Source organism: Eptesicus fuscus, chromosome 3, assembly GCF_027574615.1.
Source record: "Eptesicus fuscus isolate TK198812 chromosome 3, DD_ASM_mEF_20220401, whole genome shotgun sequence".
Lineage (NCBI taxonomy): Eukaryota > Metazoa > Chordata > Mammalia > Chiroptera > Vespertilionidae > Eptesicus > Eptesicus fuscus.
Window position 1 is genome coordinate 6719590 of NC_072475.1, and position 18135 is coordinate 6737724.

The window sequence follows — 18135 nt, forward strand, 5'->3', positions numbered from 1 at the left end:
CTCATTACAAGGAAATTCAGAATATTAGGAGTTAATTTTTTTTTTTAAGATGAATTCTTCAACTTCTCTAGGGATTCATCTGTTTTTCTTTCCTTGGCTACACAGGTTTTAATTAACCAAATTATAAATTTTGACTTATTCTTGCCCTTTTCAGAGTAGACTACTATATAGTTATAAAATGACATATTTTTAAGTCTAAAATCTCCATACGTGATCTGTGCTTATAGGAAAAGTACAAGGAACTAACTTGGTATGCTTTCTGGCCCGGCTCCAAAGCAAACTCTTGCTGGCAAAGTATTTGCTGCAATACTGATAGTACATGCCCTACGATTAAACATAAACTCGTAGATAAAGTATGGTTTAATGAAAGATTCTTAAAGAACAGAATTCATATATTCCCTGGAAATCTATAAGAGATAAAAGTAAGTAACAATGAAGCCCGTGTACAAAGCAAAGAGTTGAGCACAGATGGGAGGAATTTAAATTAAATAAAATTGCAATAAAAACTGCAATTAAGAAAGTAAATAAATAAATTTAAAAACCCTGCAATTTAAGTATAAAATCGCAATAATAATCAGCAAGTATATTTCAGAAGATATGCCTACCTATACTCTATGTACTAATGTTAAACATTTATTTGCAAAGACAAATTAAATGAATATTAAAGATAAAAAAAACTATTCTAAAATTGCTAACTGAAAATCTTGAAGTTGAGGTGTGTGTGAGATTGTGTGTGGGGGGGAGGGGAGAGAGTGTGTGAGATTATGCATGTGAGAGAGGGCTGCATAGAAGAAAATATTTTCTTATTTACTGATGTTTTCTATGGAAAAAGCTTCCTGTGCACAGGCCCCCACTTGGAAAGCAGAATTGGGTGGATTTTATTATAGGTCACGAGAGTCAAGCCACGTCCTGCCTGATCTTAACATGTGCCACACCCGCGTTCTTCCCATTTAGAAATGGAGGCATCAAGGACATTCTGGTTCTTTCCGATGCAACAGAGATATTTGGAACCAAGCAGCTTCTGGTTTATGAGAAAGGGCCGCAAGCCCCCGACACCCGTACAGAATTGGGAAGGTTTCTAAGCTGATGCTTCAGAATAGTGCTAAGTTCTTTTCTTGCTACTGGACCCCAAGAGCCCAATGTCACCCTGATTCCTTATATAATCTGAGACTGCCCCAAATTTGTTAATACAAAGGAAGTTTGTTACCCATAATCCCCCAAAGCTATGATAAGATATGAAAGACAAATGCCTATAAAGGCATCTTAGATTTTTTGGTAAATGCCTTTCCTTATCCCTAGATCCAGAAAAAGAACTCCCATAGCATAAAGACGCCAAGGAATTTTTAATCTAGGATGAAGCTATTCATTGGGTGGTTATCCAAAAGTACACGCATTGGATTGCTGAAGAAAAAAAATCTATTTCTTCAAACATATGCAAAACAATAACCATAAAAAAAAATACGCCATTCTCTTTAAAAAATTCTAAACCTTTCTAAAACCTTCAATTTCTGAACTTCCATTTCCCCTATCCTACAATAAGTAATGCACGTTCTAAACCTTAAAAAGAACTTCACATCAAAATATAATAATTTGAAAAAGCCCTTGTAGCACCTTGCGGAACGTGTTGTCACAGAGGCAGCTGGGAGGACAGCGAGCTATGCACGCAGCAGGCGGGGCACCTGCCCGGATTACGAGCTCACTTGACATCAGCGTTAAAGTCCTAGCGTGAGACTTCATTGCATCATGACACGACAATGCTGATGTCACAGTCTTGTCAATTCAGCTCAACGCTAATAGAAGTTATTAAAGACTGAACTGCAAAGATGGAGTAATTACCTGCCAACCTGTCTGGAACAGTCGGACGTCCAATATACACGCACCGACTCAGCACCTAATTTCAGATTCCAAAGGAAGTACCGGTTTACGGCATGGACTATGATTCAAAAACCTTCAAAACGTCAGACTTTTAGTGTTCTAACTGAATCCGCCCACAGAAAAAACGATAATGCAAGAATATTTCATTCCTTACAAGAAAAAAAAAAGAGAGAGAAATTGACTTACTGTCTTCTGGAATCTATTGTTTCACAAGATCAAAAACTTATATTTTTGGAAAGCATTCCTGGACAAGAAGGGCAAGCCGCAACGCTGTCCCCAGGGTGTGTCCCTGGCCCGACCCGGAGGGCGCGTCCTTGCCGATTATAAAAGGCTCCTTCAGCTGGGCCGTGGGATGGAGGTGATGGTGCTGTTTGCAAGGCCACCCCAAAGTGGGAGACGGGTGATTGACGTGGCAGTATTCACAGCAGTGCTACAGGAAGAGGAATGAACGGGAAACACACATGGAAGACTGTGGTTCGAGCTGTGGGATCCTGAAGGAGTCACTTACCGCTGGTTATGATGGGGCCGTAACGACCCAATTTGTCACTGCTGGCACACGCTCTTCTAAAGAACCAGAAAAGCCCTGGCTGGTGCTGCCCAATGGTTAGAGTGGCTGCTGGCACACCAAAGGGTTCAATCCCTGGTCAAGGGCACATACCTGGGTTGTGGGTTCACCGCCCGCCCCTGCTGGGCCCGTGTGGAAGGCAACCAATCAATGTGTCTCCCATCGATGTTTCTCTCCCTCCCTCCCTCTCTCTCTCTCCCCCTTTCCTCCTTTCCTTCCACCCTCTCTCTGAAAAGCAATGGAAAAAATATCCTCAGGTGAGGATTAACAAAAAATAATAATAATAAAAATACAAGAACCATAAAAGACTAAGAAAAATGCGCAGCATGTGACAGGGTGCAAGATCAGCTCAGTACTTAAAAGCTGTAAGTACACTCAGGCTTGATGCTTTTGGATGCCGGATAGGTTAAAATTTCACATTCCTCCGAAAAACCGATCATTAAAGAAAATAAGTTCAAAGCTTATTATACGCTGAGATAGAAAATGAAACCACAGAGCTGCCCTGTTTTTGTGCAAGAACCAGAGATGAGTGGGCCGCACACAGACAGGCATCGTGGTGACGTGCATTAGGAACAGCCCAGGGAGCAGCAGGCGCCGTGCCCTTCGCCGTATTTGTCGTTCAGAAGCGTGCGAGGGCTCTGTTTTGGGGCATGTCCTTGTGCAGGACCTGTGGGGGCCATCGTGCGCCGTCCCAGGAGCCACGCTTCATTCCTGTGATTGACACAAGCCGCCACAATGATTAGACGCATTGTGTTCCTTCCTCGGGCCTCAGGGAAGGGATTCAGGCACATCGTCGTTTTATCCATCCCGGGAAAGCAAGGAGGTTTTTTTTTTGTGTTTTTTTTTTTAATATATTTTATTGATTTTTTACAGAGAGGAAGGGAGAGGGATAGAAAGTTAGAAACATCAATGAGAGAGAAACATCGATCAGCTGCCTCCTGCACACCCCCTACTGGGGATGTGCCCGCAACCGAGGTACATGCCCTTGACCGGAATTGAACCTGGGACCTTTCAGTCCACAGGCCGATGCTCTATCCACTGAGCCAAACCGGTTTCGGCATAAAGCAAGGAGTTTTAAAAGGCCATCATCCCAGTGACGTTCTGGGAACTTCATCCCCAAAGACCGTACAACAGTCAATACGTTCTAGAAAATCTCTACGTACCGAAGTCACAATGTGAGGTGAGCCGATTTTGGAGTTTCTAAGTCACGGGACTTCAGTCACCCGGACCCTTCACTGGAATGTGCACATGACACCTCGGGTTTGCAGCCCATTTGTGGAGCCCTTGGAGGCTGGCACAGAGGAGGAAACGTGTGGAGCAGGTGCTGAAGGATCAGGGCTGGCCAAGGACTTCGCTCGTGGGTTTACAAAGTGAAAGGTGGTTAGACATCAGGCTGTAATCAGCTCTTCTTCATCTTTTTTTTTTTTTTTTTTTTTTACCGCGCGCAGAACAAGAAGAAATATCCTCCATCATCTTACGTGATGGTGTTTAGACGGGGACACTTGGATGACTGTGTGATGTTGGGAAATCTCTTCCACTCGCCGCACTAATAATAAAATCCATCGTGTCTGGGGAAGGTACACTCTGTTTCTGTTCTCGGCGTGGACTAATGGCCCCCAGTCCCAGCCGCAGGCTGTCCAGCTGGAGTCGGTCCCAAGCTGAAGAAAAGGACGCCTCACGCAGCTGAGTCACTGGAGCCCAAGTGGACGTTCTCACAGCCATCTGCCCCGCGGCCTGGAGGTGCCGCAAGCCCCGCAGAGTCAGAAGTCTGCCTGTGGCTGGTGAATAATGGGTTAAATCATTCCGCTCTGACCCCACTTGAAGGCAGGTGTGGGGTGGGGGTTAATTATAGCCGGAGCTCCCCCGATGGAGCCGCAGATGACACAGTCGGTTAGGAGCCCGTAAAGTCATTTACTGTTTTTGTTGTTGCCTTTTAAGTGAAAAAGAAAAAAGTATAGGCCTCTCGTTAAAAAAAATGTCAAAACCCACAATTTCTCTAAAAGTACTCGCACTGTTTTCACATGGCAGGTTCACGCAGACCAAGCTTTGTGATGGTCCCATCGCACTGGGGGTGCCGGGAACCCCCCCTCCCACAATGAGCGACGCCATCGCGGAGCTAATGCAGGTACAGGCCCTGCCGGGCTCTTGTTCCTCTGACCCTAAGCTGGCGCGCGGTTCACTGAAGTACGATTGTTTCAGTTATGTTTTCACTGCTGCTTTCAAGACGTGTCTACGAACTGAAAATCGAGCCACACACATTTCAGCTCTCACATTCTAAAGAACTAGAAAAATCCTGTCCCACCGACCAGAAGGATAACCCAGGGCAATCAGAAAGATCTCTGCTAGGGACACCGTGACAGTAAGAACATGAGGCCCCGGGGCATTTTTTCCACTATGGCATTTTTGGGAAATTCCCACTGTTCTTTTTAAAAAAACATGTTTGTATTGATTTTAGAGGGAGAGGGAGAGATAGAAACTCCGCTGAGAGAGAAACATCAATGAGAGAGAAAGGAATGGCCACCTCCTGCCCACCCCCACTGGGGATCGAGCCTGAAACCCGGGCATGTGCCTGACTGGGAATCGAACTGGCAGCCTCCTGGTGCATGGGTCAATGTTCAACCCCTGAGCCACACCGGCTGGGCCCGCTGTTCTTTCAGTTCCTCCGTCAGGAGTCTCTCGCAGGCCGGTCCAGGGAGGTCCTGGAGAGCTGTGTAGGAAAGACGACCCACGTGGAGATCTGTGAAGACTTAGAAATTTCACACACTAATTCCAACTGGAGGTAATAAACTCAGGTGTTTCTTAATGTTCCAAAGCGTTGGCAGTCGGGGAGTATGTTTTCCCTGGCGCGTAGGGGAAAGCTCTTCACACAGGCTCAAGGGAGAGGGCGGGAGTCCTTCCTTTCCACGAGGCACCTGGGTGGGGCAAACCTTCTTCTCATTTCCCAAAACCACGACCTCAGATGTGAGGTTCTGCTCTTAGGATACAGCACACGTGATCCTTACCACGCGTGCACCTAGATCACCGGTTCCCCGGCTAACACAGCCACACCTGAAACGACGTGGCGTTGGCTCGCAGGCAGTCCCACAGCCTTTCCCCAGGTAAGTCCGTGCACCCACCTTACAGCCTGGCCATCGCACTCCCGGGCATCATCCCACAGAAATGCAAACGTATGCACACACCAGTGTTCACGGCACCTTCTATCTTCAGAGCCCCAAACTGGGAACAACTCAAAAAGGCCTTCAGTGGGGGTGGGTCACACAAACGGTGTACATCCACACGACAGACGCAGCAGCAAAAGGGAACAAACCACTTGGGCAGCTCTCCAGGGTGTGATGCAAAGAGAAAAACAGCCAATCTTCTCGATCCCCAGCAGGGGGCGTGCAGGAGGCAGCCGGTCAATTATTTCCTCTCTTGATGTTTCTTTCTCTCCCTCTCCCTTCTTCTCTGAGATCAATAAAAAATATATATTTTTTAAAAAGCCAATCTTAAAAAAAACATACTTAGTATACTGACGGTGATGACAGATACACAAACCACAAGTGATGAAGTTGTACAGCATTTAATACACACACACACACACATACACACACACATACCCCCCCACACACATTGTCCCTCGGTTGCCGTAACAGAATACCACAGACTGGGTAGCATATAAAAACCCCAGAAATGTACCTCTCACAGCTCTGGAGGCTGGAAATCCAAGGTCAAGGTGCTGGCAGATTTGGTGTCTGGCGAGGGCCCACTCCTGGTTCACAGACGTGCCTTCTCGCTGTCCCCTCATGGGGGGGAGGGCAGGGGGCGCTCTGGGGTCTCTTCCAGAGAACAATGATCCATTCCTGAGGGCCGCCCTCACGGCCTGACCACCTCCCAAAGGCCCTGCCTTTGCGGGTGACACTCTGGCTCAGGCCACGCTCCAGCTGTCACGCAAGGGCACGACGCACTGGCATTCCTGAGGAGCTGGGTCCCCTGCGTGGAACAGGCCGAGCTCAGTGAAATCCCAGGTCCTCCATCCTCCCTCTCCCTGGGGAAGTGTGCTGGGCCGGGCTCTCTGTGAAGGCACAGGCGGGTCCAGGCCCCGTTGGAGAGACACCTGCCCCTGGGATCTCCCTTTTTCTGGAGCAACTGTGGGAAGCAGACCCGTCGATGGGGAGTGAGTGGGCTGCGCAGCTCCGAGGCGGCGTGGGTGTCGAGTGCCATGCTCAGGTGCCTCTGGGAGTGCCAGCGCCTGCACCTGGGACGGTGGGGCCCCAGGAGGGGGAGCCTCCGCTCTGTGGGGAGCAGGGCGCGGGTGGGAGGGCTGGTCCAGCCGGCTGTGTCCAGGCAGCTCAGGGCCATGTCTGGTAACTGTGCTGACTGCATCACCACGCATCCGGTCCTGCCACTGCAAAGCAGGACCCCTCGATGCTGATGCACTCAAGCGAGAATAAAAACTGAGGAGGAGGCAGCCAGGGACCCAGCCATCTCCCCCTTTCTGCCAGCATCTGTTTGTGTGTGTTTTTAATCTTTTTTATTGATTTCAGAGAGGGAGAGGGAGAGATAGAAACATCAGTGATGAGAGCGAATCATTGATCATCTGCCTCCTGCACGCCCCACAGTGGGGATCGAGCAGCAACCCAGGCATGTGGCCTGATCAGGGATCGAACCGTGACCTCCTGGTTCATAGGTCGACGCTCAACCACTGAGCCATGATGGCTGGGCCCGGCATCTGTTTTTAATGCAGGGAAAGGACTGTTTGCAGGTGGGTATGTCCCACGGCTGTTAGTGGAGCCAAGCACCGCGTGGTAATCTGACTTCACCCAGAAGCACTGGGGATGGATGAACCAAGAGTGACAAACAGCACCCGCCACCGCCACTGCCCAGGGATGGTCTGAAAGGCCGGCCGTGTGCAGGACCTGCAGGCCTGGCGCAAACAAGAAGGTGCTCAGAATTTGCTGACTGTTAAAAGAATGGACCCTTCCCTGGCCAAATGAACTGCTAGCCGATGCTATCAAATACATGACTCAGGTGTGTAAGACATCTGAGTTCAAATCCTTAGAAGACTGGTTGACATGTCAGGTGGTGCATAACTTTACGGTGACCATCCCTCGAATCGCAATATATAATTGTTAATCCTCATGCAAGGATATTCCTTCCATTGATTTTTAGAGAGAATGGAAGGAAGGGAGGGAGGGGGGAGAAAAAGAGAGAGAAACATTGATGTGTGATGTGCAGGTCGACGCTCTAACCACTGAATCACACCAGCCAGAGCGGATATGTAATTTAATATTTGACCAACGAGGGATTGTTCCAGACCACCAGCCCAAAAAATGCCTGGAGGAAGCTTCCCCCTCTCTGGCTCCTCATCTATTTTTGTGTCTGCTCTCTGATCTAAGCTTTGCAAGAAATGCTACCTGCACCTTCTTTGTTGACCCTTTTTAACCCCTGGGAAAGCTGTGAGACCTCACAGAACATTGCAAGTAATCCAAACGTTTTACGGTTCCAGGCTGCAGAGAAATCAAACTGTCGTCGGCAGCCGGAAAACACCTGTTCTCCAAATATGTCACATGCGTCCCCCACTTGGAACAGGCGGTTGGAGAGAGGGCCAGCGATGGAAAACACAGGTCACAGCACCTTTTATTGTTCATTCAACAAACGGATGGGACACGAAACACACTAACTTCTCCGAACAGTCGTAGTGAGCTTCAAAACCAAGGGCAACGTCCGGACAGCGCCTCCTGGTGGGGAGCACGAGCCTCACACCGTTGGGCGCGGTGGCTGGGGAAACACGCGTGCAGTGCGCGAATCTGCCTCCCACGCCCGGGTTCTCCAAAGCGGTTTCCTGTGGGACACAGAGGTGGCACCGGCAGAGAACACGTCCCAGGGGACAGCCGGTCCAGAGGCTCAGTCCCTTCCTGCCGCCGAGCTCGGAAGTCAGGTGTCTGAATTGGGGTCCAACTCCCCAAGGTTCGCGCCGTCTTGTGGCCCAGAATGACACAACGTTACAAATCCAGAGGCCCCAAGTAAACTCTCATGATTTATTAATTTAGAACAACCGAGATGGATTCACAGAGCCTGGTGGCCACGAAGGCCGGAGCTAATTTGCTTTTATGGCTACGGCTGTGCAACTGGGATCAGTTAAAAACGAAACATTCCCGCCAGTGAACAGTGACACGGGCGCAGAACAACCCACAGTCAATGACGCGGGGCTGAGCAGATCTTGGGGTTCTAGCTCCCCAGCTTCTTCCACATGCACTCAGAGCAACTGTCTTCAGACACCTGAAGCCCTTCCCCTCAGACAGCAACCCTATGAAGACCAAACCCATCCGCAGGAGACTCAGGACTCCATCTCATTTTTATTTGGAGTTCTCACTCATTATAACAAAAAGTGTTGTTATTCGCCCGTTACTTAAATGAACAGCGGGAGGACACAGGCCACACAACCTACGTTGGGCTCTTTAAGAACATCCGGTGCTTTCTTACTCTAGGCACAAACACAACTTCTTTAAAAAAATAAAACTGTGATTTAAAAGGCCTTTGCTTCACAAGGAAGAGGAATAAACGGGAAATGCTAGCAGATGTTTGATCATGTCTGTTTTTTTTTAGTTTTTTTTTTTTTTTAACTTGGTCATTTGCCCTTTATATTCTGCAAATGCAAAAAGGAATTGTCAGTGTCGGTGATTCTTAAAAAATCTCTTAGGAACCCCGGCATTCTGGGCAATTCCGTGGGTACCTGGACCCCTTACGTTTGGAGAAAGGAGAGAATATTTTAGAAAATCTATCACCCCTCGCCCAAATTCCTTTGATGAAACTATTATGTAAAAAGCAGGTAATTATATACATAAATAACATAAAAATAATTATCATAAATTAAAAAGTCACACAATCTCCCACAATTACTTCAACCACCCGAGGCGAGAGCTGGGAGTGTATGAATGAGCTGTTGGAGGAGGGGGACTCTGCGGGCCCTTCCCCGGCCGCCTGGGTGAGGCGTCTCCTCAGTTCGTGAAGGCGTGTATTGCACAAAACCAACGCTAGCCCTGTCCTCAGACTCTCGCCACTCGGAACAAGTGAAGTGCTGAGAAAATTCATTTTGCGCAACAAATCGTCCTCAGCCTCACTGGCAGCATCAGTCAGCCACTGCCGACTCCTATTCAGTCTTCCTTCACGAGGGTCTCCCAAATCAGACAGGGTCTGGGACAGAGCGAGCAAGGACAAATAAGGCAAACGTATCTTTTCATTTTGGACAGCGTTAAAAATAACAGGAGGGTAAAAATCAAACTTGGTTCCGTTTCGCTGGCGGAGCGGCAGGAGGGCGGGCTGCTGGTGGGCCTCAGCCTCGCCCCCACCTGGGAGGGGTGCACGGACGAAGGGCGTGTCCCGGAAAGCAGACCGGGTTGTACTCAGCAGGTTCGTGGGCGCATTAGTGGCTCTGCTGCTGAGCTGACCTCTGCTTTCCTTACTGCCTGGCAGGAAACAGCAGGATCGCTGTGTTTTAGAAAAACCCCTGCTTTCCGAGCTTATTCCACATTTGTATAGAAAACTGATCTTGAACCACATCAACCTTTGGAATTAAAGTTTAAACAGAAGAAAACACATGAATTTCTTCCCTGTTCTCCAGTTCAGGGGGTTTTGGCGGAGCCTCTGTCATGATAAATACACGTGGTGGCAGGGAAGCCACACCCACAGGTGCCGCCAGCAGGGGCAGCACGAGGCTTCCTTGTTGCCCACAGCCGTGTGCCCCTCTGCACTGGGGCAGCTGTGGAGACTGGACATGGGCGTCACCAACCGTCCTACAGTGCAAATGACTTCAGCATGTTAAAATAAAAACAGAAAAACATGGCCACGACGGAGTCTTGAATACATAATATATGCTTGAAATAAAATTAAAAAAAGAAAATATGATCCTAAAAAGCAATTAAATTACGAAGAGGCCTTTATGCCTGAGTCAGCGACCTCATGACCCCTCCCGGGATGACCCTGAAGCCAGAGGAGGCCCCGTACCCTCACAGCATCTTCTCACACGTGGTTTCAGCCCAAAGTTGTGAAACAAATTCGACTCAACTCAGATTTCAAGGTAGAGACTCCGTGTTACCTTAACTTCTACTTGCTCACTCGCAAAAACTATCCAGAAGCAGGAGGAAGCTGCTGCCACTGCAGCGTGTCGCCACCCGTGGGACTGTCCACGTTTTGATCCAGTAACTGAGTTCCAGAGGAAAAATAAAACAAACCACTTATGTTCCCAATAACATAGGGCTGCCTCCTGGGATCCTGCTTCTCTCGGAGTGTTGCTCTCTGGAGCAGTGTCCACCAGACCCACTTCTGCGGGGAAGGCTGGGGGCGTGGCCACAGCCCAACCAGCTGCCCGGCTAAGGCAGCGCCTGCAACCTGCTTGGGTCTACAGCCACCTGCTGCAGCCAAGCTGGCGGACCATGATGGTTGCTGGGGGATTTGGAGACAATTCTGCAAAAGCTAAGTCAACCTTACTTACATTGCAACGGGTGATTCTTTTTTCTGTTTGGTATCCAGCAAACAAATCTCAACAACACACAAGGAAGCCTATCTGAGGCTCCCCTTCCGCCAGGCGCCTCAGTAGCTGTACATCTGCTGCTGCTGCTCGGCCGGCACCTGGGGCTGCGCTGCCGGCGGAGGGGCGGCCTGCGGCTGCGGGGCCGGCAGCACGTCCGTTTGGGGCACTGCCCGCCACGTGAGCGGGTGCTGGTCACTGAGCTGGTTCCCCAGGGGCGTGATGGAGTTGACCAGCGTGGTCAGGTTGATGAAGTGGGCCACGGACTGCGGGTTCGAGGTTTCCGGCTGGGGGTGCAGCTGGATGTCGTTCTGGCGGTTGTGCAACATGGCGGAGCCACTGACGGTGTCAAAGGTCACGGTCAGGATCGAGTTGTCCAGCTGCAGCTGACGTTCCGGGGTGGTTAGGTGCCCAACGGCCACCGGCTGGAGGTTGGTAAACTGAGTCCCGGCTGCCGTGGTGATGGGCGTCACGGTGATGTTGGTCAAGCCAACCGAGCTCGATGGAGTGGTCACGTTCGGGTCCCCCAGAGTCACCACCACCTGGAAGAGCCAACATAGGCAGTGAGTTCCTGAACGGGGAGGACGCAGGTTCCCTCTCTGCGCTGTGACAGGGGCGGGCTCATCGCGCTGGAATAAGCACAGCCCGAAGGAGAGAGCGAAGCATCTTTGGGTGAAAGATGAAATCAGGTTAATTTTGTCCGGAAACAATAACTCTGGTGAGAGGGAGAAAGAGGACACAGCCACAAGCACAGAGGCCATCAGGTGGAACTGAGAAGCAAACGATTCCACGGGCTAGAAAACAAGGGAGGAAAGTAATAACGAGAAAGACCGGTCACTGAATATTCGTCCCTGAAGGGCCGTGGTGGTGGTCAGTGAAAAGCCCGACTAGGAACTAACAGGGCGGCGGACAAGTCTGCAGGAGCAACAGCTAACGGATGACAGACAGCGGCTTTCTGTGGTGCAGAGGATGGGAGACCAAGCAAACGTGTCCGCCAGCACCGGGCACTGAGAGAGGTTTGCGGCCTCACACAGAGCGGTGGGGAGGAGCCAAGGGGAAGAGTCTATCTCAGCAGCAGATTGGCCGCCTGTCCTCCCGCCTCCACCCCCCAGGACGGCTCCTTCGGTTTGCAGGGTCCGCTCTCCCTGACCGGGCGGCAGGGCCTGGGCCATGTCCACAACGAAGAGACGCTCTGACACTCCTGATGCCCAACCAGGGGAGCGGCTCTCCTTACATCCAGAGCGTCCTGCTGCCACTCACAATGAATGACAAGTGTGATTTCTCGGTCTACGCTGGGAAGCACTTAGGTGAAAACGGCCCCCACAGCATGAGAGACGGGGAGGGGAGCGGGTACATGTGGACCCCACCCGCCTCAATCTCCCTCTCCACCACACCCCCCCCCCCCGGCGCCCAGGGCAGCTGCCCCCGCACAGTGATGGGCCCCAGCTCCAGCACAGGAAGCAGCCACCTGCTGGATGCTCTGCACGGCAGAGTCGGTCTCGTCGCCCACGCCGCCCGTGAACGCGGGCTCCTTCTCCGAGTACTCGCTGAAGGCTGCGTCCTCTGGCACCGGTGCCCCGGCCTCCTCTTCCGGCTTCTGCTTCCTCTTGTGGCTTCTCCTGGCCGCTTTCACGGGCTTCCCTTCTGCCAAATCTTCCTGCTCCAGACTCAGCTCCGGCTGCGGGAAAAGAAGTTTCAGCAACTCGCAGGCCAATGCGTCGTGAGCCCAGGTGGCCAGCGTGGTCCAGGGTCACATCCAGGGTCACATCCAGGGTCAGCGCTGAGGCTCTCGGGCCTTCAGCTGCCGCAGGAAACACAGTGGCCACAGTCTGTATGATCACTTGCATTTCTAAAGATCGAGGAAGTTCCAGGGATTTTTGTTAAGTGGAGGAAATTACATATAAGTCCCATTTTAAAAAGCTACATTTTGGGGGTGAAATATAAACAAAAATATAAAAAATAAAATTTGTAAGCCACTGTTTCATTCCTGATGAGCTCGGCCTGAGGCTACAAAAGTTTCCACATCAGGTTCTCACCCCCAGAATGTCTTGGATCAAAACGGGTTTGACCACAGGAACCAGACGGTCATCTCCTCGGGGGACAGCGAACAGGCCCAGCCATCAGCGACCCAGATGGTGCCCCACATGCTTTTCTGGGAGCTGGTGCCCACGGCCAGTCGCTGAGGCCCCTGGGCAGGGGTGTCCAGCCAGGAACTCCACTCCGGTCCTCCACCCTCCCAGACCTCTGGGGCCCTCCCACGAGACTTGGTCCGGTCCAGTGGCAGTGACCCAGAGAAACCTGCCAGGCCTGGTCACGTGGGACTGCCCTCACGGGGCACTACAGGCGTTCTCACACTCACGCAGTCCAGCCTGGCACCTGAGCACTGTGCTCAAAACACCATTTCAAAAAGAAAGAGCTAGAAATATGACTTTAAAGCAGCTCAGAGTGTGACATGTTCTCTTTGTAATAAAAGAAATTTTTATGAAGGCATTGCCTAAAAACTCCTTTAAAAAGTGGGTTCATCTAATACATGGAAAGTGAATTTTCGTATATAACCTAATTATGCTAAGCTCTCCTGGGAACTATCTGTGATGGTTAATGTTGAGTGCCAACTTGGCTGGGGTGGGGGGCCAATTGTTTGGTCAAACCCAGTCCAGATGTTGCTGTGAAGGTATTCTTTAGACGACATGAACATTAAATCAGTGGACACCGAGTAAAGCAGACTGCCCTCTATTGCGGGTGGGCCTCATCCAATCAGGCGAAGGCCCTGGGAGAGAAGACGGGGGCCCTGGAGGAAAAGGGAATTCTGCCTCCACTGGCCTTCAGCCGTGAGCTGCAGCATCCACCCTGCCCTGGGTCTCCGGTCTGCCCTCCACCCTGAGATTTCAAACTCACCAGCCTCCACGTCACATCAGTGACTCCTTACAGTTCTAGAAACTTACAGAAACGAAAAGGCTCTTGGAGAGAAGACTGACCAGAAAGATGGAGCATGAAAAGCAGGTGAGACGCAAAGCATGGACTACGGGGCTTCCCGAAGTGCTCCCGAGTCTGCCGGGGTTCTGGAGGCCCCACCCCGAGGTGTCTGCGTATCGGGAGTCCCCGTGCCACGCCCGCCCCGCAGGCCGCTCTGTGCTCACCTGCACGATGCCGATGGACGAGGCGTCGATGGTGGTGGTCTCCGGCAGGTGGTCCAGGTCGTCGATCCTCACGGCCAGCACCTGCGGGAGAGCCGGGCAGTGAGCGGGATGGCTCTCCCTGCTCCGTCTTGGGCATCGTCCGTGTGTGCATCAGGACGGACCTCGGAAGCCTGCTTCCAGAACCCCACCCGCTCCTGTCCTCCCCTCATGCCGGGTGCCCTCACCTCCCGGGTCTGCAATGAACTTGCGCATGGAGGGTGCCCCCTGACCCTGTCACCCATGCCCGAGGGGGACACTGTCTTTCCTCCCTTTTTTGTCTACTAATGTGCTTTCAGCAAGTGAAATTTCAGTGAATCATGTTATTTCACATCAATGTCCCATAAGGAATTACCAAAAACGAAACATTTATACCTTAAACGTTACTTTTTAACTTGCCCCAAGGTGGGTACCTGCGCCCCCACCTTCTCTCCCTGAGCCACACTGCCTGGCCCTGACTGCAGCCCCCACGCCGAGCTCACGCCCTCCCGGGGCCCACACGTCCCTTCCACCAGCTGCGGGGTCCTCGACCATGAACCTGCCTCTGCCGGTTGCCCCTGGACTGTGGCTACTTAAGCGAATCCAGTCAGAAGTGAGACAATGGAACACGCATGCAGAGCGGGAACGAACACTCCAAGAAGGTGTAAGGCAGGCGAGTTACCAAGAAAGGGAATTCGCTGTAGAAAAACTACAAGATCAGGGAAATGTAGAAGTCTGTCTGTAAGTGTTCCTCATCCAAACAGCTGGTGACCCGGCACTGCTGGTGACCCGGCACTGCTGGTGACCACCCGGCACTGCTGGCGACCCGGCACTGCTGGTGACCCGGCACTGCTGGTGACCACCCGGCACTGCTGGTGACCCGGCCCTGCTGGTGACCCGGCACTGCTGGTGACCCGGCACTGCTGGTGACCACCCGGCACTGCTGGAGGACTCCGCACTGCTGGTGACCCCGGCACTGCTGGTGACCACCCGGCACTGCTGGTGACCCCCCGGCACTGCTGGTGACCCGGCACTGCTGGTGACCCCGGCACTGCTGGTGACCACCCGGCACTGCTGGTGACCCCGGCACTGCTGGTGACCCGGCCCTGCTGGTGACCTGGCATGCTGGTGACCACCCGGCACTGCTGGTGACCCGGCCCTGCTGGTGACCCGGCACTGCTGGTGACCCCCCAGCACTGCTGGTGACCACCCGGCACTGCTGGTGACCACCCGGCACTGCTGGTGACCCCCCAGCACTGCTGGTGACCCGGCATGCTGGTGACCACCCGGCACTGCTGGTGACCCGGCCCTGCTGGTGACCCGGCACTGCTGGTGACCCCCCAGCACTGCTGGTGACCCCCCAGCACTGCTGGTGACCACCCGGCACTGCTGGTGACCACCCGGCACTGCTGGTGACCCCCCAGCACTGCTGGTGACCCGGCACTGCTGGTGACCCCGGCACTGCTGGTGACCACCCGGCACTGCTGGTGACCCCGGCACTGCTGGTGACCCGGCACTGCTGGTGACCCCCCAGCACTGCTGGTGACCCGGCACTGCTGGTGACCACCCGGCACTGCTGGTGACCACCCGGCACTGCTGGTGACCCGGCCCTGCTGGTGACCCGGCACTGCTGGTGACACGGCACTGCTGGTGACCCGGCCCTGCTGGTGACACGGCACTGCTGGTGACCACCCGGCCCTGCTGGTGACCCCGGCCCTGCTGGTGACCCGGCATGCTGGTGACCCGGCACTGCTGGAGGGCCCCAGGCTGCCGAGGACACTGCGAGGCTCCCGAGGAGACGATGACATCTCCTCCCCACAGTGAGGCCAACTGTGCTCTTACAACAGCAAAGGTAATTTACATTCATTAAAGGAAATGATTGAAAATGGAGAAACAGAGTGGGACCCTTCCCCCTCCCCACGGGGAGTCCATTCTGTGGGACCCTTCCCCCTCCCCACGGGGAGTCCATTCTGTGGGACCCTTCCCCCTCCCCACGGGGAGTCCATTCTGTGGGACCCTTTCCCCTCCCCACGTGGGAGTCCATTCTGTGGGACCCTTTCCCCTCCCCACGTGGGAGTCCATTCTGTGGGACCTTTCCCCCTCCCCACGTGGGAGTCCATTCTGTGGGACTCTTTCCCTCTCCTGTATTTGTTCTCCAGTAAATCCCCACCTTTGCTATAAAAAAAAGGGAGAAGCACATAGAGAAATGACCATACTTCACCCCCAGGAGAAAACCACCGTGTGCTGCGTCCTTCCTCTCTGTCCTCACCTGTCTCATTTACACGACAAGGGTGAGTACTGCAGACACACGCACAGCGCGTTGGACGTATGCTGTGTTACTCACACAGCGCATCCTGCCTTCTCACAGTTTTATTTGGAACTCTGTTTACAGAGCCAAGCACACTGCTAAACCATCACTACTGTAACCCATCCCTCTGGCTTGGCATGGAGGTGTCCGAAGCATCATTCCTAAAGCACTGGGGACACCGCCCTGCTGCCTGCCACCGGACAGCCACGGCAGGGCCACTCTGAATCTAAAAACCTCCTGGCTCTCTCGTGGACGGAGGGTGGCACCTGCCACGTTAGCGCCTGCGTCCCTGGGAGTCAGTGACGGGGAGTGCCTTTTGCTGTTCGTTAACCAGAGGCGGGTCCTTTCCGAACGGCCTCTCACGCACACACCGAATGCGTATCGTCTCTACCGTCAAGCCGGGGTCTGTGACCGGCGGTCAGAGCGCCCACGCCATTCCCAGCTTGCTTGCTGGTGAACTCCGTCACTTCTAAGTGTCACGGGGCTCACGCAGCCAAAGCGGAGGTGTTTGCTCGTGACACCTTTCGCTGCTCCTCTGCTTAGAGCCTTCCCTCTGGTGATCTGAGCTGGTTGCCTGCATTTCCTTCTGGTTTTGTTTTCCAGGTTGCTTCTTTTTAAAGCGCAATCAGTTATTAATGCCCTGGACCTTCCTCTAGAACCGGCTTCCAGGTGAGCCAGTCTTCTGGCTTCCACAAGTGCGCCCTCTGGGTCCTCAATGCCACCCTGTGACCGCCCCCAACTCCCCCTGGACACTACCCACTCTGCACATTTTCTTAGCCACTCAAAGGAAAGACTGGGGCAAGGGGCAGGCTTGAACTTTCATCTTGCTGTAATGCCAGTGAAAACGAATCTGGAACCTTAGCAAATAACAAGCAAGGCTCTTCTCTCTGTTCATTCAGGGCCTCCCTCCCACATGCAGGTGCTGCAATGCAGAGGGAACCTAAGACCCAGGCCCGGCCTTGGGGAATTCCGGGTCTGCAAAGGGAGACAGACCTATGAGCCAGGGGTCTGGGAGAGAAGGGGTCTGCAATTCCGGGTCTGCAAAGGGAGACAGACCTATGAGCCAGGGGTCTGGGGTCTCCGGTCAAAAGAAGCTTGCACCAGGCAGAGGGCAGAGGGACCAGGCGGGTGGGGTGGGGGTGGGCAGGGAGGAGGATGCTCACCTCTGGGTGCTTGCGTCGCATGTGTCTGCTCATGGAGGCCCTGGTGGACACCTTGGTCCCGCACAGCTGGCAGCTCTGTGCCTCGACCTTGTCATGCGTGAGCTGCACGTGCTTCTGCAGCATGTACTCGGTAACGTATTTCTTGTCACACACGGAGCAGGTCCACTGCTTGCCCACTACAAACACACACACACACACACACACACACACACACACACACAGATACACACACACAGAGACACACACACACACACACAGGGAGGAAAAGACAAGCACAGGTCATGAGCGAGGCTGCCCCACAGCCTGCAGGACAGGCAGGAGCTGCTTCACCTCTGCGTGTGCTGCTGGGACCGTCCCAGGTCAGGCCAATGGGACAGGCACAGCCTGAGGCGAGTAGGACAGTGGCCTCCTCCCGCGCTGAGCGTGGAGCCACGTCACTGCTCCAATAATCGAAACTTTAAGAATAGATATTTGAAAGCTGTCCTGGGCTGATTCTCAGGAGGCAATGGGCCACCACTGAGGCAGGACGGCACCCAATACTCTAAAACAGTCTGCAATGCAGGGTC

At 52.8% G+C, this 18135-nt stretch overlaps 1 protein-coding gene across 1 annotated transcript in view; it reads right to left on the minus strand.

Annotated features, from left to right (window-relative positions):
• Positions 1-11008: 11008 nt before the first annotated feature.
• Positions 11009-18135, minus strand: part of PRDM15 (PR/SET domain 15) — a 37535-nt gene continuing 30408 nt past the window's right edge. Inside the window, exons 20-23 of the mRNA XM_054710796.1 lie at positions 17570-17745; positions 14084-14164; positions 12415-12624; positions 11009-11488 (exon numbers count right to left, since the gene is read on the minus strand). Coding sequence (XP_054566771.1) covers positions 11009-11488; positions 12415-12624; positions 14084-14164; positions 17570-17745 — 947 coding nt within the window. The remainder of the gene's footprint in view (positions 11489-12414; positions 12625-14083; positions 14165-17569; positions 17746-18135) is intronic.